The following is a 27367-nucleotide window of genomic DNA, read 5'->3' as shown; positions in this document are numbered from 1 at the left end:
AACATTTATCTTACCACCTTGTGGTGCAGTGGAAGTAACTGACTCATGCCTAAGATCACCCAGCTACTGGCAGAGCCAAGTTTAGGTTTCCTGCTTTTTATTGAGAGTTCTTTCTTCCAAACCATGTTGCACTGTGTGTGTGTGTGTGTGTATGTATTAACATTATATATTCATTATATTTATATATTAAAATCTTACTGTCATTGGGTAGAATTAATTATATTCTCAGTTGCTTTTATCAATAAGGTACTTTTTATCCTTTATAAAAGTGTAATTTACCTTACTAATCTACCTTTGGTTATATGCAATGATAAATTAAATATAGTGATATCTCAATATTGTTTTAGCTAATAGCTTAAAATTTACTCTTCAGATCTTTTATCAGTGATAAGAATAAGCTGAAAGATTGCATTTGTCTTCTTTCCCTTCCTCTTTTCATCTTCAAATAAAAGTGCTAATGAACAGTGAAGTGACAAAAAGTTGAGCAAATACAATGAGGAAAGAGCAGAACCAGAGTTTAGAATATTTGTAAATGCTGCCCTGGTTACTAAAAGTCTTAATAGTGAACTCTCTGAAAATAGAAATATATTATTGAGGTTTCATTTTTCTTATTATTCTGGAAGTTGTGATTATAGTGTGAATGAATTATATACATTATGGACTTTGCATATTTATAGTGCAGTTATATATTTTGTGATAGAAAAGTTATTTACCTCTGATTATTTGTTTAGGAGAAGGAAAAATATTGTGGATAAATTTATTCAATTTGAAAAAATAGAGTTTGCAAAACTGCATATATAGTGGGAAGTTCCTGTTCACCTGGGAATGAATGTATTACACAGTTCCTTTTTGTGGGAGAAAATGAAAGCTTATAGGAGCTGCAGTTTGTATTTGGTAGCAAGCATTGCTTGTGGCTCAGCTGGTAAAGAGAATCTGCCTGGAATGCAGGAGACCTGGGTTTGATCCCTGGATTGGGAAGATCCCCTGGAGAAGGGAAAGGCTATCCACTCCAGTATTCTGGCCTAGAGAATTCCATGCACTGCATAGTCCATGGGGTCGCAAAGAGTCAGACATGACTGAACGACTTTCACTTCGCATGCTTATAAAAAGGATTCCCAAGTACACCCGTGGCGGATTCATGTTGATGTATGGCAAAACCAATACAGTATTGTAAAGTAAAATAAAGTAAAAAAAAAAAAAAAGGATTCTCAAGAGGTATAGGCATCGACTTTTTCTAGTCTGTTGTATGTCATTCTTATGATTTTCTTTTTTTAACTTCTAGAATGAGAACTCTGGTTTTCTTGGATAAAGTAAATAGTGGGAGAACAATGGAATATTAATTAAAATTCTGTTTGTTATGACAAAGCTGGAAATGTATAATAGCTATGATTTCAGTAAGATAGCTATCAGCTTTTTCCAGGCACCACTATTTGGGCACAATACATGGAATTCTGTAAGATCTTTCCTTTTATACAATTTCATGAAAGATAAGTGAATGTGTTAAGTTAAAAAGTCCAAACATCAGTTTAGTGTGTGTGTATATATATATGTATATATATGTCCTACATATTGAAATCTCCCCCTTCACTACTCTCTCCCCATTTTCTCCCACCTTCCACCCTGACCTCATTACTACTTTCCTCCTCAGGAGTAACCACTCTTAAAAATGGAATGTGGAGAATTGACATTAGCACCAAGGCTAAATAAGAGACCTTGTGTTCATGTTACCCCCTCCACCGCCAATAATTTGGCATCCATCCACAGACAAAAGTAACTTTGTGAGATTCAGCACCATACACCAAGGGACCTGGGAGGACAGTGCCCACCCATCTGTCAGGAAACACATATATAGACCTCTATCTTTGCTGTGGACCCTACAGTGGCCATGAACCAGCTCTAGCCATCCTGACCATGTTCTGGGAGCCCCTGGACACACTATCTTAAACAATCACCCAAGAACAAGGGAGAGCTTTTATGGATGTCCAGATTGTTAGTGGAGAAGTCCCAGCACACTGTTGGAGCAAAAACAAATAAGACTTTGGATTCATTGGAGAGGGTAAGAGAAATACTTTGACTTTTTATCCACATCACTCTCCCGCAGGCAGCACAGCGTGGGGCCAGGAGAGATGATCTTGGATGTGAGCTGTGTGCCTGGAGCATGGGAAGAGGCTGAGAGAGCAGCAGATAGGATTCTAGGAAGGAAGATTCTACTAACTACTTCATGGACGCTTTTAAGAAGCTTGTCTGTCAGCTATGGGGGCACCTTGCCCACACATCCCCCTCACATGGCCCTAGTCACCCTCAGGGTTTTATGTGCCTCCTCTTATCCCACCCCCCAACTCTGAGACAGGTGCCCTGTGAGTGCCCCTAATGTTGCTAGTGAGAGAGAGCTTTGGCAGATGTTTTGTGAGCATGTTCAGAAAATCAGCCTGAAAATGTGGGCCAGGGAAAGACCACAAATTTGAGCTTTAGTCTTATCTTTGGAAAAACAGAAGGGAGGCTGTCAGCACTAGGCTTGGTGTATTACAGGATCCAGAGAGGGCATACAAGCTTAAGAATTCTTCCACAAGAGGGAGCAAGAATCATCAAGTAGTGAGTGAAGTGAAAGTTGCTCAGTCTTTTCTGACTCTTTGCAACCTCATGGACTATATACAGTCTATGGGATTCTCCAGGCCAGAATACTAGAGTGGGTACCCTTTCCCTTCTATGGTGGATCTTCCCAACCCAGGGATCGAACCCAGGTCTCCTGCATTGCGGGTAGATTCTTCACCAGCTGAGCCACAGGGAAGTCCAGGAATACTGGCGTGTGTAGCCTATCCCTTCGCCAGCAGATCTTCCTGACCCAGGAATCGAATCAGGGTCTCCTGTGTTGCAGGCGGATTCTTTACCAACTGAGCTATCAGGGAAGCCCTGTAGCCTTAGAAGATCTGAGAAAGCGTCGACATCTCTACTAGGGCTGATGGAAGATATTTCTTTCCTTAAAGCAATTAGTAAACACTAGAGGAGATGACTGGAGAAGGCAATGGCACCCCACTCCAGTACTCTTGCCTGGAAAATCCCATGGATGGAGGAGCCCAGTAGGCTGCAGTCCATGGGGTCGCTAAGAGTTGGACATGACTGAGCGATTTCATTTTCACTTTTCATTTTCATGCATTGGAGGAGGAAATGCTGACCCACTCCAGTGTTCTTGCCTGGAGAATCCCAGGGATGGGGGAGCCTGGTGGGCTGCTGTCTATGGGGTCACACAGAGTCGGACACGACTGAAGCGACGCAGCAGCAGCAGAGGAAATGACTGCTTCACTGGAGAAGGGATAGGTTACCCACTCCAGTATTCTTGGGTGGCCCTTGTGGCTCAACTGGTAAAGAATCTTCCTGCAATGCGGGAGACCTGGGTTCGATCCCTGGGTTGGGAAGATCCCCTGGAGAAGGTAAAGGGTACCCACTCCAGTATTTTGGCCTAGAGAATTCTATGGACTGTATAGTCCGTGGGGTTACAAAGAGACATGACTGAGCAGTGAGGCTGAGGAGATGACTGCTACTTAAAATGTGAAGACAGCACAAAACATCAGGGAACATAAAAAGTCAAGGAAGTGTGACACGAAAGGATCACAGAAATCATCCAATAACTGATCCCAGAGATATGGAGGTATGAGATTTACCCCGTAAAGAATTTAAAATAGTTGTTTTAAGGAAATTCAGTAGCTATAAGAAAGCACACACAAAGATAATTCAACAAAATCAAGAAAAAAATGCATAAAGTGAAAAGTTTAACAAAGAGATAAAAGTCATAGAAAAGAAGCAAGCAGAAATTGTGAAACTGAAGAATACAATGAATGAAATGAAAAAACATGCGATAGAGAACATTCAGTATTACACTGATCAAGGAGAAGAATCAGTGAGATTGAAGACAGGAACTTTAAAATTATTCAGTTGGAGGAGAATAAAGAAAAGAAAGACTACATAATCTATGAGATACCTTCAAAAGAATCTGAATTATTGGGGTTCCAGAAGAAGAAGAGAGGGAAAGGGAGTAGAAAGTTTATTTAAAGAAATAATGACTAAGAACTTCCCAATTCTGGGGAGAGATTTATATATCCAGATTCATGAAGCTTCTAGGTCATCAAACAATCTCAACTTAAAGAATCCTCCCCAAGACACCTTATAATAAAACAGTCAAAAGTCAGAGAGGATTTTAAAGGCTGCAAAAGAAAAGAAACTTGTGTCTTATTAGGGGAACCTCTGTAAGGCTATTAGCAGATTTTTCAGCAGAAACCTTCCAGGCCAGGAGAGAGTGGGATGTGTTTTATTTCAAAGTGCTGAAATTAAAACAAAACTGGCCAACAAGAGTTATCCTTTTGAAATATAGTATAGATAGCAGCTTTCCCTGGCAACCAGAAGCTGAGGTAGTATCTTACTGCTAGAACTGCCTGACAAGAAATGCTCTTCAAACAAGAGCATTCTTCAAACTGGAATGAAAGGACGATAGTTAGTAACATGAAACATATGAAAAAAACAACACACTGGCAGAGATAAGCACATAGTCAAATTCAGGATACTCTAAATACTGTAAAGCGGTGTGGTAGCCATTTAGCTCTAGTATAAAGGTTAAATGGAAAGAGTATTAAAAATAACTACAGTAACAATAATTTGTTGATGGACATGCAATATAAAATAGGTGAATTGTGACATCAAAAACAAAAAAGATGGGTAGTAGAAGGGTAGAGTTTTTGCATGTGATTGAAGTTGAGTTGTAAAATGTAAATAGACTGCTGTACGCATAATATGTTTTATGTAAGCCTCGTGGTAACCACAAAACAAAAACCTAGAGTAGGTTCACAGACAATAAAGAGAAGGGAGTTATAGCATACCACTAAGGAAAATCATCTGTTTGCAAAGGAAGGCAGCTAGAGAGGAAGGAGGGGAAAAGGGCACTATAAAACTTAACAAGATGGCAGTAATAAGTCCTCTTCTATCAATAATTACTCTAGATGTAAATAGATTAACTCTCCAGTCAAAAGGTATAGGGTAGCTGGATGGATTGAAAAAAAAAAAAAAAAAAGACCAAATTATATGCTGCTTACATGAGACTCACTTGAGCTTTAAGGACACATAGGCTCAAGGTGAAGGGATTGAAAAAGATATTCAGTACAAGTGGAAACCAAGTGTAGGGATAGCTATACATATATCAAAGTAGACTTTAAATAAAAAAGCTTCAATAAGAGGCGAAGAAAATCATTATAATGATAAAAGGATCAATTCATCCCAAGATATAACAATCATAAATACATATGCATGCAGTATTGGAGCAACTAAGTATATTAAGCAGATACTAACAGATCTGAAGGGAAAACTAGGCCAGTAGTACGCTGTTAATAGGATACTCTAACAATGGGCGGAAGAACTGAATAGACATTTTTCCAAAGAAGATATGCAAATGGCCAACAAGTATCTGAAAAGATGCTCAAAATCAATAATCACATCAGGGCAATGGAAATCAAAATGACAGTGCTATATCACCTCTCATCCATTAAAACAGCTGCTCTCAAAAGGATAAGAGATAGATGTTGAGAATGTGGAGAAAAGGGAGTCCTCACGTACTGCCAGTGGGGCTGTAAGTTGTTGTAGCCGCTATGGAAAACAATATGGAAGTTGCTCAGAGGATTAAAAATAGAGCTGGCATATTATCCAGCAGTCCCACTTCTGGATATTTATTCAGAGGAGATGAAATCAGTTTCTCAAGAGATCCCTGCATCTCCATGTTCCTTGCAGCATTTTTCATAGTAGTGGAAATGTAGAAGCAACCTAAGTTTCAATCAGTGGGTGAATAGATAAAAATGCTGTCTCTCTCTCCCTCTCTCTCTCTCTCTCTCTCTCTCTCTCTCTCTCTCTCACACACACACACACACACACACAGAGGAATATTTTTCAGCCATGAGAAAGAAGGAAATCCTGCCATTTGTGATGAAATAGATGAACCTTGAGGACATTATGCTAAGTGAAATAAATCAGAGAAGAGAAAGACAGATACTAGATGATATCACTTATGTGTGGAATCTTAAAAAATCTGAACTGATGGAAACAGAATAGATGGTGTTTTCCAGGAGTTTGAAGATGGGGGAAATGAGGAAATGTTGGTTAAAAGGTACAAACTTTTCAGTTATGAGATGATTAATGTACAGTATAGTGATTATGGTTAAGGATATTGTATTATATACTGGAAAGTTGCTAAGAGAGTAAGTATATTCTTACCACAAAAAGAAACAATAATTATGTAGTGTGATGGAGGTGTTAACCAATGCTATTGTGGTAATTTTTGCAATATACCAAGTATATCAGTTATACAACTTAAACTGATATGTCAATTATATGTTATATGTCAATTATATCACTTTAAGCTGGAAAAAGTTTAGTATATCTTTTCAAGCATTTATGCATATATATCTCTATATATTACATAAATATACAATTTTGTTTTGTTGTAAATCAGTGGGGTTACAATAGTTACATCTTAATCTGACTTGTGCTTTTATCCATTGTAAATATCCTGGAGATCTTTTGATCCCAAATATGACTCCATCTTATTCTTTTAAATGGCTCCTTTGTAGTTCACATTATGGCTGTACTGTCATTTTTATAACTAATCTGCTATTTTTGTATACGTAGGTTTATTTTAGTTATTTGCTTTTCAGATAGTGCTTAAAAAACCTGTTTACAAATGTTTAATCACATGAGTCAGTGTTTCTGTAGGTTAGACTCCTATAAATGGAACTTCTGGATCAAAGGTTCTATGCAATTAAAGCTTTGTTAGATTTTGTCAAATTACTCTTTACTTGTGTATTAGCTAACCCTGAAAATTAGATGGTGAAATTGAATTTACAAGTGGTAACATGCCATATTTTTATGAAGCCACATTAACCCTTGTGCAACACAGTAGATTATAAATAAATGACAAGAAATCATGTACAGTTGCTGACTTATAGGTTTGAAACAATCTGTTTCTATTATCTCAGTCATTGTAGGGAAACGTCTAGGTTCTTATGTATAATATAGCTGAACAGAATCTCTAAAAATCTGCCCTGTGTCATTTTTGTGTGAAGTTAGGTTGGATGTAGATAAGTAGATCTGTTGATTGTAAGGTAGCTGCTTCTCCAGATAAACATCAAGACTAGAGGCCTTACTCAGTTAGCATATGAACAGCAAAAGTAGGACTTGTCCCCAGCAGGCTAACAGAGTACCGCAACTTCCCAGTAAGCCTACGTGAATATTCAGTTGCTTTGTATATCCAAGCAAGAGCCCTGATTGCTTGAACATACCCTAAGGTGTCAATATGGCAAAGTAGTTAAGAACATGAACACTGCAACCAAAATGCTTGGGTTGAATCCTACCCCTTTTATGCTCTTTGACACTGGGCAAATTTCATAACTTCTCTGTGCTTTATTTCTTTATTCCTCTGTAAAATAAGAAGAATGCCTACTTTTTAGAGTGGTAGGCACTAATAAGAATATTATTAATAATTAAATACAGAGAGTTTAGAATGGATCCTGGTACTTTGTTCTTTGATAATGTTGATGATATAAGCCCACTTATTTACATCTCTTACTGAGTTTATGGCAGTTTTATTGAGATATTTAAAAAATATGAGCAGAATCTTCATGTATAGTTTATAGAAGAGAATCATCATTAAAGTTTAGTTTGTACTTTCCTTTTTCTTCCCACAATAGAGAGGAGATCATCATCAACACTGGACTCCAGTCCAACTTTGTAGGACCTGTGAGTACATGCAGCAAGTTAAGCAGGCAATCCCTACTCTTAGAGTTTACCTTCCAAGACAAACAGCATTGGTGTAGATGATCAAGTAAAGATCATAAAAATAGTGGACTATGAGTTGGCCAGACACTTTAAACATAGAAGATGTCCTACATAATGGAAATTTACTGTATTACAACCTATTAAGGCATAGAATTTAGTAGAGGGTACATATATCTCACACAGTTTTGCACTAAATACTTATAGGAAATCATAATAGAATCATACAGTGTGGACCGCCAGAAGAGTGATTAGGAAATTTATACTAGGCAGAGGTAATTACTGTGGGACAGAGATGGAGGAGTTGGGGAGCAAAAATTAATCCTGTAAATTGTATAAAGTGAAAGAAAACTGATCCTGTGGCTACTGCTTAATAAAACAGTGTGACATGCTGGGAAGACCTGATATGGTGGGTAAGACCTGATATGGATTTGGGGGCAAGAATAACCTGAGCAAATCATGGCTCAGCTCTCTGCAGACTCTGTGACCTCTCTGGACCTCTTTAAAAAATTCTGAGGAAAACTGTTTTCCCTTCCAGCTGGAGCTGCAGAAAAGGTAAGATTTGTAGCTCAGCTTAGAAACAGGTGTATTCAGGGGTGCTTTTTCATTTCAGCCCTGACATTTTTTTAAATTTCATAATTTTTGTTCCTTTTTTACTCTTAAAAAATGCTTTCCTGTGTACTTATTAATGGAATAAGAATATTAGCGATTGTATTGATTAAGGCTACCGTAACAAAATACCACAGCCTGGATGGCTCAAACCACAGAAATGTATTTTCTCACAGTTCTGGAGGTTAGAAGTCCAAGATCAAGGTATTGATGGGGATGATTTCCTCTGCTTTTTGTCTCCTTGACTTGAAGATGGCTGTCTTCTTTCTCTGTCTTCTCATGGTCCTTCCTTTGTGCATACACATGTCTGTATCCTAATTTCCTCCTCTTATAAGGACACCAGTCATACTGAATTGGGACCCACCATAAACACTTCACTTTTTTTCCCACTTGTCACAACAAACACTTCACTTTAATGCAGTCGCCTTTCAAAGACTGTCATCTCTTGCATAGTCACATTCCGAGCATTCAAGATTAGGACTTTAACGTATGAATTTGCAGGGGACACAGTTTAACCCATGACAGTGATTTAAGAAAAAATAACCTCCCTCATAAATTTCCTTAACTGTAAAATGGGCATATAAAAATGATTACCTTGTTCTATGTATGATTTTTGTAAGGATTATAATGAGATAAATTCAAGTCAGTTTCCTGGCACAACTGAGTTATATAATAGGTACTTTGCAGGTGTTAAATGTCTTCCTTTCCTGCTTTTTGACAGGGGAAAGAAATTTTGAAATTGCTGGATAAAAAGGAGAGATACAGATCTTACTTGCTGAAGTGATAGGGTGTGGGTGTGTTTTTTTTTTAACTTTTTATTTTATATTGGGGCATAGCTGATTAACAATGTTGTGATAGTTTCAGGGGAACAGCAAAGGGACTCAGCCATACATATACTGTATGCATTCTCTTCCAAACTCCCGTTCTGTTCAGGCTGCCACATAACATTGAGCAGCGTTCCATGTGCCGTACAGTAGGTCCTTACTGGTTATCAGTTTTACATATAGCAGTGTGTACATGTCCATCCCAAATTCCCTAACTATCCCTTCCCCCTGGCAGCCATAAGTTTATTTTCTAAGTCCTTGAATCTCTTTGTTTTGTATATAAATTTATTTGTTCATTTTTAAATATTCTGTATATAAGTGATATCATATGATATCGGTCTTTCTCTGTCTGACTTCCTTCACTCAGTATGACAATCTCTGGGTCCATCCATGTTACTGCAAATAGCATTATTTCATTCTTTTCAGTGGTAAGTAATATTGCACCATATATATACCAGTGTCTCCTACATTGCAGGTGGATTCTTTACCCACTGAGCCATCCGTCAGGGAAGCCCCAGTATATGTATCACGTCTTCTTTATCCATTCTTCTGTCAATGGACGTTTAGGCTGCTTCCATGTTGGTAATTGCAAACAGTGCTGCAGTGAGCATTAGGGTGCACATAACCTTTCAGATCATGTTTTTCTCCAGACATACGCCCAGGAGTAGGATTGCAGGGTCATATGGTAGCTCTACTTTTAGTTTTTTTTCAGGAACCTCTATACTGTTCTTCAGAGTGGGTGTACCAGCTTATATTCCCACCAACAGAGTAGGAGGGTTCCCTTCTCTCCAGGGTGTGGATGTTTTAAGTGTCAGAGAAACTGGGATAGCCAGGGTAGGAGGGGTGGGGCAGTGGAGAAAAAAGTTTTTATTTACTTTGGAGCATGAAATGATCAAGAGCAAAGGAGCTGAGGTGACTTGAGATAGGCTCTGGGGCTGGGGTCTACTCCAGAACTCAAAAAGCCCAGAGAAGATCTTAGCCCTGAACTGAGAGAACTTCAGCAATAGCATTAAGAATTGTAGACTGAAAGGGACCATGATTCAGTTCCTCATTTTATGGAGGAGAAAGCTGGCATCCAGAGATATTAAGTGACAGGCTAAAATCACAGAGCTAAGCAATTGATGGAAGACTAAATCTGAAAAATTATGCCTGTGATTGGAAGGAGAAGGATATGATAACTTGAGGAAAACATCTGAATTCTATCAGACTGTCAGAGCTAAAGCTATATCTTATTCATTATTGTATTTCCAGTAACCAAGGATGTGCCCAGCATTTAGTATTCAATGATAATTGTTAAGTTGATTCAAAATAAATACTGAATTTGCAGGGGACTTGTTAAACTATAGGTACATGTACATTTTAGTAAGTAAAACAATGCAGTATATTTATGAAATATATGGACCATCTATCATCTATAGAATAATCCTAAAAATCATACACAAAAAATTACTTCAATAAGTGAGTTTCTAAAACTACTGAATCTAAGGACACTATTCAAAAACTGATAGTATTTCTTTATACCAGTAGTAAATACATAAATTCCCATACACTACTATTGGGAGTGTAGGTTGCACAATCATCTTGGAAAACTGGCAGTGTCCACTAAAGCTGAGTATACTCTTACCCAAACAAAAGAAGGGGAAAAACTAGATATCTCTTCAAGAAAATTAGAGATGCCAAGGGAACATTTCATGCAAAGATGTGCACAATAAAGGACAGAAATGGTATGGACCTAACAGAAGCAGAAGATATTAAGAAGAGGTGGCAAGAATACACAGAAGAACTATACAAAGAAGATCTTCATGACCCAGATAACCACCATGGTGTAATCACTTACCTAGAGCCAGACATCCTGGAATGCGAAGTCAAAAGGGGCCTTATGAAGCATCACTAAGAACAAAGCTAGTGGAGGTGATAGAATTCCACTTGAGCTATTTCAAATCCTAAAAGAGGATGCTGTGAAAGTGCCGCATCCACCATGGCAACAAATTTGGAGAAAACAGCAGTAGCCACAGGACTGGAAAAGGTCAGTTTTCATTCCAATCCCAAAGAAAGGCAGCCAAAGAATGTTCAAACTACCACACAGTTGCACTCATCTCACACACTAGCAAAGTAATGGTTAAAATTCTCGGAGCCAGGCTTCAACAGTACATGAACTGTGAACTTCCAAATGTTCAAGCTAGTTTTAGAAAAGGCAGAGGAACCAGAGATCAAATTGCCAACATCCATTGGATCATCGAAAAAGCAAGAGAATTCCAGAAAAACATCTACTTCTGCTTTATCAACTACACCAAAGCCTTGGACTGTGTGGATCACAAAACTGGAAAATTCTTCAAGAGATGAGAATACCAGATCATCTGACCTGCCTCCTGAGAAATCTGTGTGGAGGTCAGGAAGCAACAGTTAAAACTAGACATGAAACAATGGACTGGTTCCAAGTTGGGAAAGGAGTACGTCAAGGCTGTATATTGTCACCCTGCTTATTTAACTTCTATGCAGAGTACATCATGTGAAATGCCAGGGTGAATGAAGCACAAACTGGAATAAAGATTGCCAGGAGGAATATCAATAACCTCAGATATGCAGATGACACCACCCTTATGACAGAAAGCGAAGAAGAACTAAAGAGCCTCTTGAAAGTGAAAGTGGAGAGTGAAAAAGTTGGCTTAAAGCTCAACATTCAGAAAACTAAGATCATGGCATCTGGTCCCATCACTTCATGGGAAATAGATGGGGAGACAGTGGAAACAGTGTCAGACTTTATTTTGGGGGGCTCCAAAATCACTGCAGATGATGACTGCAGCCATGAAATTGAAAGATGCTTGCTTCTTGGAAGAAAAGCTATGACCCACCTAGACAGCATATTAAAAAGCAGAGACATTACTTTGCCAGCAAAGGTCCATCTAGTCAAAGCTATGGTTTTTCCAGTAGTCACGTATGGATGTGAGAGTTGGACCATAAAGAAAGGTGAGTGCCGAAGAATTGATGCTTTTGAACTTTGGTGTTGGAGAAGACTCTTGAGAGTCCCTTGGACTGCAAGGAGATCCAACCAGTCCATCCTAAAGGAAATCAGTCCTGAGTATTCATTGGAAGGACTTGATACTGAAGCTGAAACTCCAATACTTTGGCTACCTGATGCGAAGAACTCATATGACAAGACCCTGATGCTGGGAAAGATTGAAGGCAGGAGGAGAAGGGGACGACAGAGGATAAGATAGTTGGATGGCATTACCAACTTGATGGACATGAGTTTGAGTAAGCTCTGGGAGTTGGTGATGGACAGGGAGGCCTGGCATGCTGTAGTCCATGGGGTTGCAAAGAGTCAGACACAGCTGAGTGACTGAACTGAATTGAACTGATGATCAAGTAGTTAACTCTTTGAGTAGTATATATCCAGCAAGAGCATGTATGCATATGTACTAAAAATCACGTGCAGGAATGTTTGTGGCTGCGTTATTTGAAAGAGCTGGTAACTAGAAACAGCCCAAATGTCCATCAACAGTAGAATGAATCAATAAATCATGGCATATTCACATTGTGGGTATGATACAACAATCAATAAACTACAACTACACGAAACATATAGAGGAATAAATCTTATAAACTGTAAAATAGCCCAGTCACAAAAGAATGCATATTGAATACTGTATAATTTCACTTTTATATAAAGCTCCAGAAACAGGCAAAATTCTATGATGCTAGAATCAGGATACCGGTTACATTTGGAAAGGTGAAAAAGGATCCTAGGGGGGCCTCAGAAGTGCTAGTAATGTTCTGATTCTTGATTGAGCTGGATGCTTATTTTTAGATTTTTATATATTTGTTATACTTAAATTACAAAAGTCTTAAAAGTGTATAGAAGTTTTTGTGTTGAATTTTTATATATTATTGCTTAAGCTTTGAAATGGTAGCACATAAGTATTTTAAATGAGATTGAGGCAGCTATCTTAGAATGTATAGCTGCTTCAGGATATATATTTAGATGTATAGCTGCCTAAAAACATAAATAAAATTTGAAAAGACATCCCCACCCAGTCTCCCACCCTTTTTTTGTACTCTTACTCGTCATTTATTTATGGAATTGTATTTTTAGTAAACAGAATAGTAGGGTATGTGGTATAGCTTTCCAGTATTTAAATATAATAGTTATTTCTCTCATAGAACTTTTAAGGTATCAAAAAGGATTAAGCTTAGAAGTGTGTATAATATGATCCCAATTTCTCTTTCTGTCTATCATCATCTCTATGTGTAAAGGAAAAACTTGAAGGATATAAGCTGTACACATACTTTTTTTCTGAGAAGGTGATAAACTTTCTATTTTTATGTGTTTGATATTTGAGGTTTTTGAAATAAGCATGGGTCACTTTTTAGTTTGAAAAATGTAAACTTTTTAAGAATTAAGCAAAAAGATAGATCTTAGTTATTACAGTATTTTATATTGTAGAACTAGAAAAAGTCTCAACCTTTTTTCCTTTTATGCTTTCTTATTAAAACTGTGTAAAACTTATCAATTGAATACTATAAAAAAATGCCAATACTTTTCATCTTTAAATCCCCAATTAATGTAATCATTTAGATAAGCATAAAACTTTGATTTATGTGATTGTTTTTTTTTCCTGTTTTCCAAATTTTCTAGTACTTTTATAATAAAAGAGCATTTAACAAACAGAAATCTTTATTATTTCAATTTTTGCTTACAAGGTTAATATATTGTACCTTTAAAGGATTTTTCTCCACAATATTTATTATTCTTTTGTTCCAACTGGGAAGAAAAGCCAGACTGGAAGCTTTAAGAAGTTATTTTTGTGAGATGCTATTTTTCTAACGGTATTATCCAGAATTGCTAAAAATACACACAATAGATCTTGAAGAAAATGCAAACTCTGGAATACGATCCTTTTAGTTGTATATTTTTCTTTCCAGAGTCAAGGCCTTTGACTCATGAGTATGCTCCCAAGGTGTTAACCTCCTCCCTCCTTTTCCTCCTTGAATTCCCTAATTGCATTTTTAGCTTGCATAATTGTATTTGTCCTCTGTATACATAAATATACAAACCATCTTAAAATAAATTCAGTTTGATGGCTGATTAGTTTTATGCATTTGAATTGGTTGGTGATAAGAGGTCACAGGTCTTGTAAATATCCTTGGGAATTACGAGATTGCTTAGAGATCATACCCTTTTGACTAGATTCATCCTCAACTTGGAAATAGCCTAGTTTTCACTCCCCTCCACTCTCCTAAAAAGTGGTATGAGGACTGTAACTTAAGTGAATGAAATCAGAAATTTAGAGGTTTATTTTTCTTTAAAAATATAAACTGAGTGTTAGTATTTTTCAGACAATTAAGAGCTAACATCTAAGGGCTTTGGTTACAGTTCTCATGCTGCTGATTAGGTATTCCTTGGTGGTGATTAGTGAATGTACAAATGCAATCATTTGGTAGGGCTTAATCACTCATATGAGAGAGAAGTTAGTCACCTAGAAGGAAAAACTGAAACTTGTATAACTTTCATTAGCCTTATTTTTTTAATAGCAAAAAAAAAAAACCACAATATTTGACTAAATTAGGAATATTGAGTAATATAAGATGAATTGTTGTTTAAAAGAAATAGAGAACCTGAGGGGATACACTTATATGAAGATACTGGTCCACTATGTAGTATATTGTCTGTAGTACAGGTAGATTAGGAATAGTTGACCTTTATCAAACCAGGACAGATTTCCCTCATAGAGACAGAGAAAGAAGTGTACCTGAACAAGTGCATCTCCTTTTTTCTTTGTACTGGGGAGTTGAAACCCAGAATTATAACAGGTTTACTACATTACTCAGATTGAGAAGAAGAGAAATGTACGGCTATACCTTGTTTTTTTTTTTACAGGTCATCAGAGGCAAGGGGAGAGTGAAATGCATGTATTTGGGCAATGCTGTATTTCTTTCTGGTGAGATGGGTTAAGGGCATGAGTCTTCAGGGTGGTTTAGAACCACTTGGAATGATGAGCTAGGGATGTATGGGTGGCTGCTTAGGCCAAGCATTGCACGGTGCTTGTCACTGTTAGGTTCAGAGGTGATTCTTCAAACGTGTAGTTCAAAAGCTTAGCTTTGTAGGCTCTCTATAGGCCTGGCCTTTTATTGGGGATTATTCTAACCTGAATCAGTTCAGTTCAGTTCAGTTGCTCAGTTGTGTCTGACTCTTTGTGACCCCATGGACTGCAGCATGCCAGGCTTCCCTGTCCATCACCAACTCCTGGAGCTTGCTCAAACTCATGTCCATCGAGTCGGTGATACCATCCAACCATCTCATCCTCTATTGTCCCCTGCTCCTCTTGCCTTCAATCTTTCCCAGCATCAGGGTCTTTTCCAATGAGCCATTTCTTCGAATCAGGTGGCCAGAGTATTGGAGCTTCAGCTTCAGCATCTGTCCTTCCAATGAATATTCAGGGTTGATTTCCTTTAGGATGGACTGGTTGGATCTCCTTGCAGTCCAAGGGACTCTCAAGAGTCTTCTCCAACACCACAGTTCAAAAGCATCAATTCTTTGGCACTCACCTTTCTTTATGGTCCAACTCTCACATCCATACATGACTACTGGAAAAACCATAGCTTTGACTAGATGGACCTTTGTTGGCAAAGTAATATCTTTGCTTTTTAATATGCTATCTAGGTTAGTCATAGCTTTTCTTCCAAGGAGCAAGGATCTTTTAATTTCATGGCTGCAGTCACCATCTGCAGTGATTTTAGAACCCAAGAAAATAAAGTTTGTAGTTGTTTCCATTGTTTCCTCGTCTATTAGCCATGAACTGATAGGACCAGATGCTGTGATTTTATTTTTTAAATGTTGCATTTTAAGCCAACTTTTTTTCTCTACTCTTTCATCTTCATCAAGGGGCTCTTCAGTTCCTCTTTGCTTTCTGCCACAAGGGTGGTGTCATCTGTATATCTGAGGTTATTGATATTTCTCCCAGCAATCTTGATTCCAGCTTGTGCTTCATTCAGCCCAGTGTTTCTCATGATGTACTCTGCATAGAAGTTAAATAAGCAGGGTGACAATATACAGCCTTGATGTACTCCTTTCCCTATTTGGAACCAGTCAGTTGTTCCATGTCTGGTTCTTAACTGTTGCTTCTTGTCCTGCATACAGATTTCTCAGGAGGCAGGTCAGGTGGTCTGGTATTCCCATCTCTTCAAGAATTTTCCACAGTTTTTTGTGATCCACACAGTCAAAGGCTTTGGTGTAGTGAAAAAAGCAGAAGTAGATATTTTTCTAGAACTCTCTTGCTTTTTCTATGACTCAGCAGATGTTGGCAATTTGATCTCTGGTTCCTCTGCCTTTTGTAAATCCAGCTTGAACATCTGGAAGTTCTTGGTTCACATACTATTGCAACATGGCTTGGATAATTTTGAGCATTACTTTGCTAGCGTGTGGAGAGTGCAGTTATGTGGTAGTTTGAACATTCTTTGGCATTGCCTTTCTTTGCGATTGGAATGAAAACTGACCTTTTCCAGTCCTGTGGCTACTGCTGAGTTTTCCAAATTTGCTGGCATGTTGGGTGCAGCACTTTCACAGCATCCTCTTTTAGGATTTGAAATAGCTCAAATGGAATTCTGTCACCTCCACTAGCTTTGTTCTTAGTGATGCTTCATAAGGCCCCCTTTGACTTCGCATTCCAGGATATCTGGCTCTAGGTGAGTGATCACACCATGGTGGTTATCTGGGTCATGAAGATCTTTTTTGTATAGTTCTTCTGTGTATTCTTGCTCCCTCTTCTTAATATCTTCTGCTTCTGTTAGGTCCATACTGTTTCTGTCCTTTTTTGAGCCCATCTTTGCATGAAATGTTCCCTTGGCATCTCTAATTTTCTTGAAACGATCTCTAGTCTTCCCCATTCTATTGTTTTCCTCTATTTCTTTGTATTGATCACTTAGGAAAGATTTCTTTTCTCTCCTTGCTTTTCAAAGGAACTGTGCATTCAGATGGGTGTATCTTTCCTTTTCTCCTTTTCGTTTTGCTTCTCTTCTTTTCTCAGCTATTTGTAAGTCCTCCTCAGACAACCATTTTTTTGCATTTCTTTTTGTTGGGGATGGTCTTAATCACTGCCTCCTGTACAATGTCATGCACCTCTAACCATAGTTCTTCAGGCACTCTATCGGATCTAATCCTTTGAATCTGTTTGTCACTTCCACTGTATAATCGTTAGGGATTTGATTTAGGTCATACCTGAATGGTTTCTTCATTTGAAGTATGAATTTTGCAATAAAGAGTTCATGATTTGAGCCATGGTTAGCTCCAGGTCTTGTTTTTGCTGATTGTATAAAGCTTCTCCATCTTCCTCTGCAAAGAATATCATCAATCTGATTTCAGTATTGACCCATCTGGTGATGTCCATGTGTAGAGTCGTCTCTTGTGTTGTTGGAAGAGAGTGTTTATGACCAGTGTGTTCTCTTGGCAAAACTCTGTTAGCCTTGGCCCTGCTTCATTTTGTACTCCAAGGCCAAACTTGCCTGTTACTCATTGACTCCCTACTTTTGCATTCCAGTCCCCTATGATGAAAAGGACATATTTTTTTGGTGTTAGTTGTAGAAGGTCTTGCATGGAAGCATTCAACTTCAGCTTCTTCAGCATTAGTGGTTGGGGCATAGACTTGGATTACTGTGATATTGAATGGTTTACCCTGGAAATGAACAAAGGTAAGATCATTCTGTCATTTTTTAGATTGCACCCAAGTACTGCATTTCGGGCTTTTTTGTTGACTATGAGGGCTACTCCATTTCTTCTAAGGGATTGTTGCCCACAGAAGTAGGTATAATGGTCATCTGAATTAAATCTGCCCATTCCAGTCCATTTTAGTTCACTGATTCTTAAAATGTTGATGTTCACTCTTGCCATCTCCTGTTTGACCGTTTCCAGTTTACCTTGATTCAAGGTAAATTGAATCAAGGTAAACTTGATTCACAATTGCTATATGTAAAAATCAAAATGCCATAGCTTTTCAACCCATCCAGGCCAGATTTCAGGGCCTTCTCTCCGAGGGTGACCAACTATCCCAGTGTGCCCATGACTTTTGTGGTGTTAGCACTGAAAATGTTGCTTCAAGAAAAAAAACCCTCAATCTTGGGGAAACTTCTCAGTCTCTGATGGATGGTTGGTTGATCAGCCTAACTTACTTCCTGGAGCCCCTTAGCCACTGTCCCGTGGGAGGAGGGGAAATGCACTCTCACTGCCACCATGTACAGCCTACCCCCTGTAGTGCAGATGATGAGCAGTGCGTGCAGAGCAGTACATTCTAGGATGTTTCAGGGAGCAGGAATGTTGCTGCCTCCCAAGTGTGCCCAGATGGTGCTCTTCTGACTTACCTATTGCTGCATAATAAATGACTGCAAAATTTAAGGCTTAAAATAATATTTTATCATCCTCCTGATTGCTGTGTTTCTTGGATTTGAGAAAAGCTCAGCTGACAATTCTGGCTCCCTCACTACATTAGCAGCTACAACTGGAACAGCTAGGGACTGGTCAGACAGCTCTTGTCTTCATGTCATCTTAAGGCCTCTCTGTACAGGCTAAACTTCAAGCTCTCCTAGTTGCCTCCAGGCAGGTGGCTCTTACCTGACAGTTTAGGGTGCCAGAGCAAGTATTCCGGCCAACAAGTAGGAAGCCTCAGATGCCACATCAGGTATTATTGCACAGCATCATTTTCACCATAGCCACAGGATTCAGGTGAGGTGCATAGACTTCTTGACGATTAGAAGGTCTGTTGGGATGGAGATATTACTGCAGCCATCTTTGGAAAATATAATCTAGCAAAATTACCTTAGTCATTAGAAGATCTGCTGGGATGGAGACATTATTGCACCTATCTTTGGAAAATATAATCTGCCACAGTTACCTTAGCTTCCAAATGCAGTTTTACATTAGTAAAAGTAGTGAAGTTGTCAAAATATTATTTTTCCTCCTCAATTTTTATAATGCAATTTTTATTTTGAATGAAAACAAAAAGGTCAGACTGTAAATGTTTCTTGAATTATTCTGAAAACCCTTTACCATGTTCTACTAGAATGAGTAAATATATATGTGTGTGTGTGTGTGTGTGTATTACATGTATGTATGTGTGTGAATCTCTCACTCTTTATATATATATATATTCCAGAAAAAGTCAACTGACCTGTATAGGTGTAGCAAAAGTTCATTTGCTTCCATAGTAAGAATTTTAGGGTGTGTATGTGATGTATGGCAGTTTCCATACACACATGCACCCCAGAGGCTAGAAAGTAGGGGCTTAGGATCACTTCAGGTTGAAGAGGGGTCCACAGCAGGCTAGAACTCTGAAGACATGGGTGGCTGGAGAGGGAGCTAAGGAACAAGGGCAGTGACTGTCATTTAGAAGTGAAGGGCAGGTATATGTGTAACATCCCTTTGGTATCACCATTCAGTTTGAAATGTGGCTACTAATGTTGGGATGCAGCTTTCTTAGACTGTCTGACTCCCATTGTGATCCTTAAGATCTGTGAGTCATTCTTTCTGATAGCGTCCAGCTTCTCACTTCAGAGTAATGGAAACTGGAATTTAAAAAAATCCAATGCAGTTATTTGGGGAATTTGCTGCCAGTGCAGTTTTAGCAAAGTTTCAGGAAAGCATGCTACAAATCTGAATTTTATTAAACTGACGGTTTTTGGTTTGATATGTGTTTTATATTGCAACATTTACGATTCTTACATGAGTTCTATTGTTTTATTCTAAACAGTATTTTATTGAGGAAAATTTCAAAAATTAAAAAAATGGGATAGCAGAAAGATTATAATTCTAAGCAACCATTTGTTTAAGAAGATATTTTATGTGTTTGAATTGTAGGAATACTGTAATACGGTCCAGCTAGATTCTGGGATAGATTATCGGAAAAGGGAACTTCCTGCTGCAGGAAAACTCTACTACCTGTAAGTATTTTTTTTAATTTTAATGTTCTTAAGTTTAATACCTAATAATTTATCAGGAAAAGATGAGAAAAATAAGCAGGGTAATTATTAGAACGTGAAAGGCTAATTCTGAAGCCTGTGATTTTTCAAATACAAAATGTTGCAATGTTAACTTCTTTAAACTGTGTTTTTTGCCATCCACATTTGCATGATTTATAATGTGTGATTGGAGGAAACCCTAATTAGTTTTTTAGGGAGGAGTGATGACAGATGGTTAGAAAGTAATGAGTATCCTCTTATAAGAAACTCTAGTATTAAGAGAATATCTTTATTGTGCTAAAGTAATTAATTATTTGTGGACATCTTCTGACAAATGTGTCATTTCTGTTCCCTGAAAATTGTGTTTTATTTTGTCAGACAATCTGTTTGTATTTATCACTGTTGATTGACTTCCATACATAACTATGTAAAATATATATACACAAGTACAACTGGATATATTTTGTCTCCTAGAAGCTCATTCTCCCAAGTAGGAGCAATTTATAATAATAGATGTAGTCAGCTTGTATAGTTAATTCTGAAAACAAATATAGTTTGTTTTAAAATGTCACTTGTGAGAACCTGAAAAGGAAAAAATTGCTTTACCAATGCAAAGAGTGTTTAGCATATGCTGCTGATGTTGGACACATAGTGGGTTCTCAGTAAATAGATCTGTCTTAAGGGCTAATTGTGATTTAACTCAAAGGCATGTTTCTGCTAATTTAAATTTTGATGACAACGTGGATATGAGAGGTTCAGAAAAGTTCTTGTCTATGCCACCTTGTAAGCAGAAGTACTTTACTGTTTTTGAAGCAGAAATTAGCTAGAAAAATCACATAATTAAAATTGCATACTTTACAGTGTACCAAGGGGACTATTTCAGTTTATTATTCAGATTCTGATGATTATTATAGGAGGTTCTTCATCTGCCCTTAAGTACTTTGTCTTTAAAGTACTTTATAATTTTGAAAAATTCTTAGAGCACTTTTTTTCTGCTTTAACTAGGACTTTTTCCTCTCTATTTCTTTTATCTTTGGGCTTTCCTGTCTTGTATTTTTCTGACCTTCACAGGATTTCCCTGAAGCTTTGCTGCCTATTTCTTGATATGCCAGATGTATGGTACTTAGAAATTAATTTATTACTATTCCTTTTATTTTTTCAACAAATCCTTTTTCCCTGTTTTCCCACAAAATATATTCTTATGCCAAATAATTAAAACATTTTCCTAAAAGGAAATCCCTTCACTAAAGATGGTTGTCTAAGTCATGAAATTTGTTTCTTGGTCCTTGAGAGGTCTCAGTGGAATTTACAGGAGGTGGAAAGTCTGCTTTTGCTTCAGCAGAGCCTCTTTTTCTCTGAGCTACCCTGTGTTGTCTCTTCCTCTTCCTGATGAAAGTAATGTAATTCTAACACATCGGAATTCAGGTTTGTACTTTAAACATGTACTGGAAGAAGTCAGAATCTAACAACATCCAAGAGTCCAGAAAACGAGAATGTACGAAGGCTACCGTGAAACTCTGGAATAGCTTCCTTAAAAATATATAAATTCTTTAATCCTCAAAGAAAGTAGATTTATTTATGAATTTAACATCAAAAGAGCTTTACTACAGTCTGATAATCAAGAATAGACAGCCTGGGGGCACACCTCAGAGGGAAGGCAGATATGTGTACCAGAGAAGAATTAGGAATTAAAGTCATCTCAGAAGTGGGAGAATAAAGATACCCAGATGGGATGATAGGGTTTTCATTTATGTTGTTGCACAGGAGCCTTTGGGTAGAACTTCTTTCATGAGAGAGTAAAAGAAAAGTTCCTGGGATCATGTTAACATTTCTGATTTAATTAGGTTTCATTTTATCTTGTTCCTGCAGGAAAATTTTTCCCCTCTATGATAGATTTTAATATGTGATGTTATTTATTGCCCTTTTATGACAGGAAACACCACTGCTGAGAGGTCCATAGGATGCTGCCCCTGACCATTTTGCTGTTAGTTCTGTGAAGGGTTTTGTTTTCCTGAAGAGAGGGATCAGATCACGTTAGACTCACCCTCCTTCTCTGTCTCTTTTCCTCAGGATCTGAGTAGTACAGGTTCTTTTTTTCTGACTAAATCTGTTGAAGAAAGTTCCTGTTCAAACACTGTATCTCTACCATGCTCACATGCAAACACCCTGCCCCCAGCATGGAAGCCATGGCCTCAGTGGAATATTTTAAACTGAACTAAAAAGGGTAGAGGCAGGTGTTGGGATTTGATTTTGGATTTGATTTTGCCCTACTTACGAAGTAATAGCTTTGCCTGTATTGTTTCATGGATGCTGGCAGAAGACACAAGAAACCTGTGTCAGAGACAAAGGATTTTATTACTCTAGGCACAGATAGCATGTTGAGTCAGTTCCCTTCTCGCTTCCTAGTCCCATTAGGGAGGAGAAGAGGAGTTTTGCTGAGGGCCCAGATGGATGCCTGCACATGCAGTGAGTTGTGTTACAGGAGAGGGACTCTGAGTATTGGGAATGAACCACTTTATAGCCAGAAGTAAGCAAGACTACTTTTTGTTTCAAGGGAGATATTGCCTCATCACTCAAAGCTTCTTGCTACAAACACACCTTAAGAGATGGTTAAGGCCTTGCATTCTTGGCATGCTAAGCAAGCTGTGTGGGTGAGTGGGAGACTCAGGACTGTGTCCTCACAGGGGATGTTTACCAGACTTTTAACCTGTATTTATTAAGGAAATAAAATTTCCCTTTATTTCCCTTGATTTCTATCTGCCAAAGTCATCTACCACTTCAACAAAATTACTTCTGACTACTATTCAGTTACTTAACCTCTGAATTGTTTCAAGACCATTTCAGCTCCATATATATGGAAACTATGATCATACTGAAATGAACATTTTATGTTACAACTCACGTACCAATGCAGAAGACGTAAGAGACGTGAGTTTGATCCCTGGGTTGGGAAGATCCCCTGGAGGAGGACATGGTAACCGACTCCAATATTCCTGCCTGGAGAATTCCATGGACAGAGGAGCCTAGTGGGCTGTGGTCCACAGGGCCACAAAGAGAAACGACTGAAGCAACTTAGCACAGCACAGTACATGTGTTACAACTTTTCAGGCACAGACCAAATACTCACATATTTTTACCTGATTAATATAGTACATGTAGTCATCCATCTTTTGAACAGTTTTAAGGAGTTTATTCTTAAATACTTTTACCAATGGAAACTTCATGTCCCAAGTGCTCTCAATTTTCCACTTGGGAAACATCTATTCCAAATAGGAAATTACTTCTAAGAATATATCTTTGAGCATTATTAAAAAAAAAAAGTTTGCTGCTAAAAATGCACAGCTTCAAGGTTAGAGCTCTGGTTTAGAAGAAAGGTCTGTGAAAACAAAGACTGGAACTCATCCATGTTAAAACTTCAGTTCAGTTCAGTTCAGTTCAGTTGCTCAGTCGTGTCTGACTCTTTGCGACCCCATGAATTGCAGCACGCCAGGCCTCCCTGTCCATCACCAGCTCCCTGAGTTCACTCAAACTGATGTCCATTGAGTCTGTGATGCCATCCAGCCATCTCATCCTCTGTCGTCCCCTTCTCCTCCTGCCCCCAATCCCTCCCAGCATCAGAGTCTTTTCCAATGAGTCAACTCTTCTCATGAGGTGGCCAAAGTACTGGAGTTTCAGCTTTAGCATCATTCCTTCCACAGAAATCCCAGGGCTGATCTCCTTCAGAATGGACTGGTTGGATCTCCTTGCAGTCCAAGGGACTCTCAAGAGTCTTCTCCAACACCACAGTTCAAAAGCATCAATTCTTCGGCGCTTAGCCTTCTTCACAGTCCAACTCTCTTATCCATACATGACCACAGGAAAAACCATAGCCTTGACTAGACGGACTTTCCCTTGCAATTAAAAACTTCTTGTGTTTGCCTCTGATATTCCCTGCACATGTTCCCCTGCCCCCAGCCGGGACAACCATTGATGAAAATTTAAAGCATTTTCTTAGCTTGAGTGTCACATCTTTTCATCCCTAAAACTTCGACAGAGATCTGTCCTGTCGAAGGACAGGTTGCCACCTTCTGGATCAGCAGAATCTCTGGGGCATCTTGGGGCCTTCTCCCCATCCCCCATTATTGCCATTATAGGTGTTTCTGTCACAGACGTTGAAATCTGCAGTTTCAGTCTTAGTTTTTCTCGCCAGATATCAACCCAGTCATTTCCTGTTCACTCAAGAACCTCTGAAATATCTGCAAACAGTAGCAACTTGAAAATTGCTAAGTTAGCTCCCTCCTGTTTAGACTGCGATTTGTTTCATTTCCATGAACTAGACTGCCCAAGGTCCCTGCATTGGGCTCTGTGTGTAACTTCACTGAAACACTTGATCTCTGGTCACCTACAACAAAGTTTTTATAGTTTGATGCTAAACCATGGGCCTGCTGTACTTTCTCTAAAATCTCTCAAGAATCTTTGAGTCTTTAACATTCAAGTTAGTCTTACTTCTGATGCTAATGCATAGTGTCACAGTGGAGCGGTATTGGTATTGAAGAGAAGATGCCACACATTTAAAGAATATAAAATTTGTTTAGCACCAAAGGTATAGAAACATATCTATATGGAGACAGTTAGGCAAAACAACAGACAACATAGCATATTCTCATTGAAAGTTTGTTTTTCCAGCCCATGAAGCTGACAGTATAGCCCCCCTGATCCGGATGAGGATCCCGGCAGGTTATGTTTATCATTCTTGGTTGAGTGGTTTAGAGAGACTCTGGCTATGTGCCCGCCTGTTCACCAGGAATTGTGTTTTGTTTAGTCACTCAGTCATGTCTGACTCTATGTGACACTGTGAACTGTAGCCTGCCACGCTCCTCTATCCATGGGATTCTCCAGACAAGAATACTAGAGTGGGTTTCCATGCCCTCCTCCAGGGGATCTTCCCAACCCAGGGATCGAACCCAGGTCTCCTGCATTGCAGGTGGATTCTTTACCATCTGAGCCACCAGGGAAGCCCATTCACCAGGTACAATGACCAGATATAAATCTTAGGACATGCTTGAATGTTCACTGTCAATCAGTGTGAATCAAAGTTCACTTTCTCATCCTTAGTTGAGACTAGACTCGGCCTTCCTGAAGTCTGTTCCTCAGAGGGCAGAGGACAGAATTTCTGCCTCTGGCAGTTAGAGAAACTGTCTAGTTTGATGAGGTTTAGGCTGTTGATCTGATAATTTCTTAAGTCTGGGGAAGGGATGAAGACTGTTGGGGACATTTCTGATGTTTACAGATTAAATTTTATTGTTAGCTTTATGACAAAGAACATATAGGTTTATCTACTTAAGTCATCAACATAGTCATAAACTAAAGTCTGTGTTAGTCCCTTAGTCTGACCCCATGGACTGTACAGCCCGCCAGGCTCTTCTGTCTATGGGATTTTCCAGGCAAGGATACTGGAGTGGGTTGCCATTTCCTTCTCCAATAAGCTAAAGTATTAACAGATAAAATTCAGTGTATGGGATGTGCACATCCAATACAGTGTATGGGATGTGCACATCCAATACAGTGTATGGGATGTGCTTTAAAGTAATCCAGGGTGGATGAATTGAGAGGAGGTATAGATGAAACAAGAGAGGCCATGTACTGAGTGTTCCATCATGATTGTTACATCAGGTTTATTATACTACTGTTGTCTTTATGTGTATATATGTGTGAAAATTTCCACAATAAAAAGTTTTTTTTTAAAAAGGTTCAAATTTTCTCTATTTTTTCTGATTAAGCTAGTGAGAGTTTTATTAATCCATTCATCTTCTCAGAGAAATAGCTTTTGTTTTATTGTCTCTATTGCTTAATGTTTTATTGATTTCTTTTCATTTTGTCAGTAATTTCCTTTGCTGTGCAAAAGTTTTTAAGTCTAATTAGGTCCTATTTGTTTGTTTTTACTTCTATTTCCTTTGCTCTAGGAGCTTGATCCAAAAAAATATTGCCATGATTTATGTCAGCATGCTTGGGTTATGTTTTCTTATAGGAGTTTTATGGTTTCTGGTCTTACATTTAGGTCTTTAATCCATTTTGAGTTTATTTTTATATATGATGTGAGAAACTGCTCTAATTTCATTCTTATACATACTTTGCCTATTTTTAAATTGGATCATTTGTCTTTTTATTATTGAGTTTTAAGTGTCTTTATTCTAGATACAAGTCACTTGCCAGATATATGATTTGCAAATATTCTCACATTCTGTTTTTTTTTTTTTCTAATTTTCTTGACGGTGTCTTTGAAGTACAAAATTTTAAAATTTTAATTAAGATCAATGTATTTTTTCTTTTGTTGCTTATGCTTTTGGTGTGTCACATTTGAGAAACTGTTGTCTAATCCAGGGTCACAATAATTTTTACCTGTATTTTCTTCTAAGAGTTTTACAGTTTTAGCTCTTATATTTGTGTGTTTGGTTAATTTCAAGTTATTTTTATATGTGGTGCGAACAAGTTATTTTTGTACTTTTTATACATTTTTATATGTGGTCTATCTTCTTTCTGTTGCATGGAGATACTCAGTTGCCCTAGTACTCTTGGTTGAAAAGAGTATTCTTGCCCTAGTGAATTGTATTGACCTCCTTTTTGAAAATTGACTGATTGTAAACATACAGGGTTATTTCTGGTCCCTCATTTATATTCCATTGATCTATTTGTCTAACTTTATGTCGATACCACACCATCTTGATTGCCATAACTTTCTTCTAAGTTTTGAAATTAGGAAATGTGAGTCCAACTTTGTTTTGTTGTGTTTTAGAGATTGTTTCGGCTATTCTGAGGCCTTTGAATTTCCATATGAATTTTAGGATCAGCTTGTCAAATTCTGCAAAGAAGCCGTCTGTAACTTTGATAGGAATTGTGTTGAATTTGTAAGTCACAATGGGGATATAACATTAAGTCTTCTGCTCCATGAACCTGTAATGTTTTATTCATTTCCTAGGGCTGCCATACGAAGTACCCCTAACTGAATATCTTAGAAAGTAGGAATGTATCCTCTCGTTCTGGAGCTTAGAAGTCTGAAATCAAAGTGTTGGCAGTTTGGTTCTTTCTGGGCAGTATGAAGGAAAATCTATTCCATGCCTCTGGTGAAGTTCTTGATTTGTAGGTGCATTGCTCTAGTCTCTGCCTCTAGCTTCATATGATATTTCCCCTATGTGTGTGTGTTTTCA

At 38.1% G+C, this 27367-nt stretch overlaps 1 protein-coding gene across 2 annotated transcripts in view; it reads left to right on the top strand.

The window, feature by feature from the left end:
* LACE1 (lactation elevated 1) overlaps positions 1 to 27367 on the top strand; it is a 199784-nt gene that overhangs the window by 105325 nt on the left and 67092 nt on the right. For both annotated transcript variants that reach the window (XR_001918535.1, XM_005684597.3), the window contains exon 8: positions 20083 to 20165. Coding sequence is in view for 1 of the 2 variants with exons in the window: in XM_005684597.3 (XP_005684654.1) it covers positions 20083 to 20165 (83 nt within the window). In the remaining variant the exon portion in view is untranslated. The remainder of the gene's footprint in view (positions 1 to 20082; positions 20166 to 27367) is intronic.

This window comes from Capra hircus, chromosome 9 (genome assembly GCF_001704415.2).
Source record: "Capra hircus breed San Clemente chromosome 9, ASM170441v1, whole genome shotgun sequence".
NCBI lineage: Eukaryota > Metazoa > Chordata > Mammalia > Artiodactyla > Bovidae > Capra > Capra hircus.
Note: the sequence above shows the minus strand (reverse complement) of the source record. Positions and strands in the feature narration are given on the sequence as shown.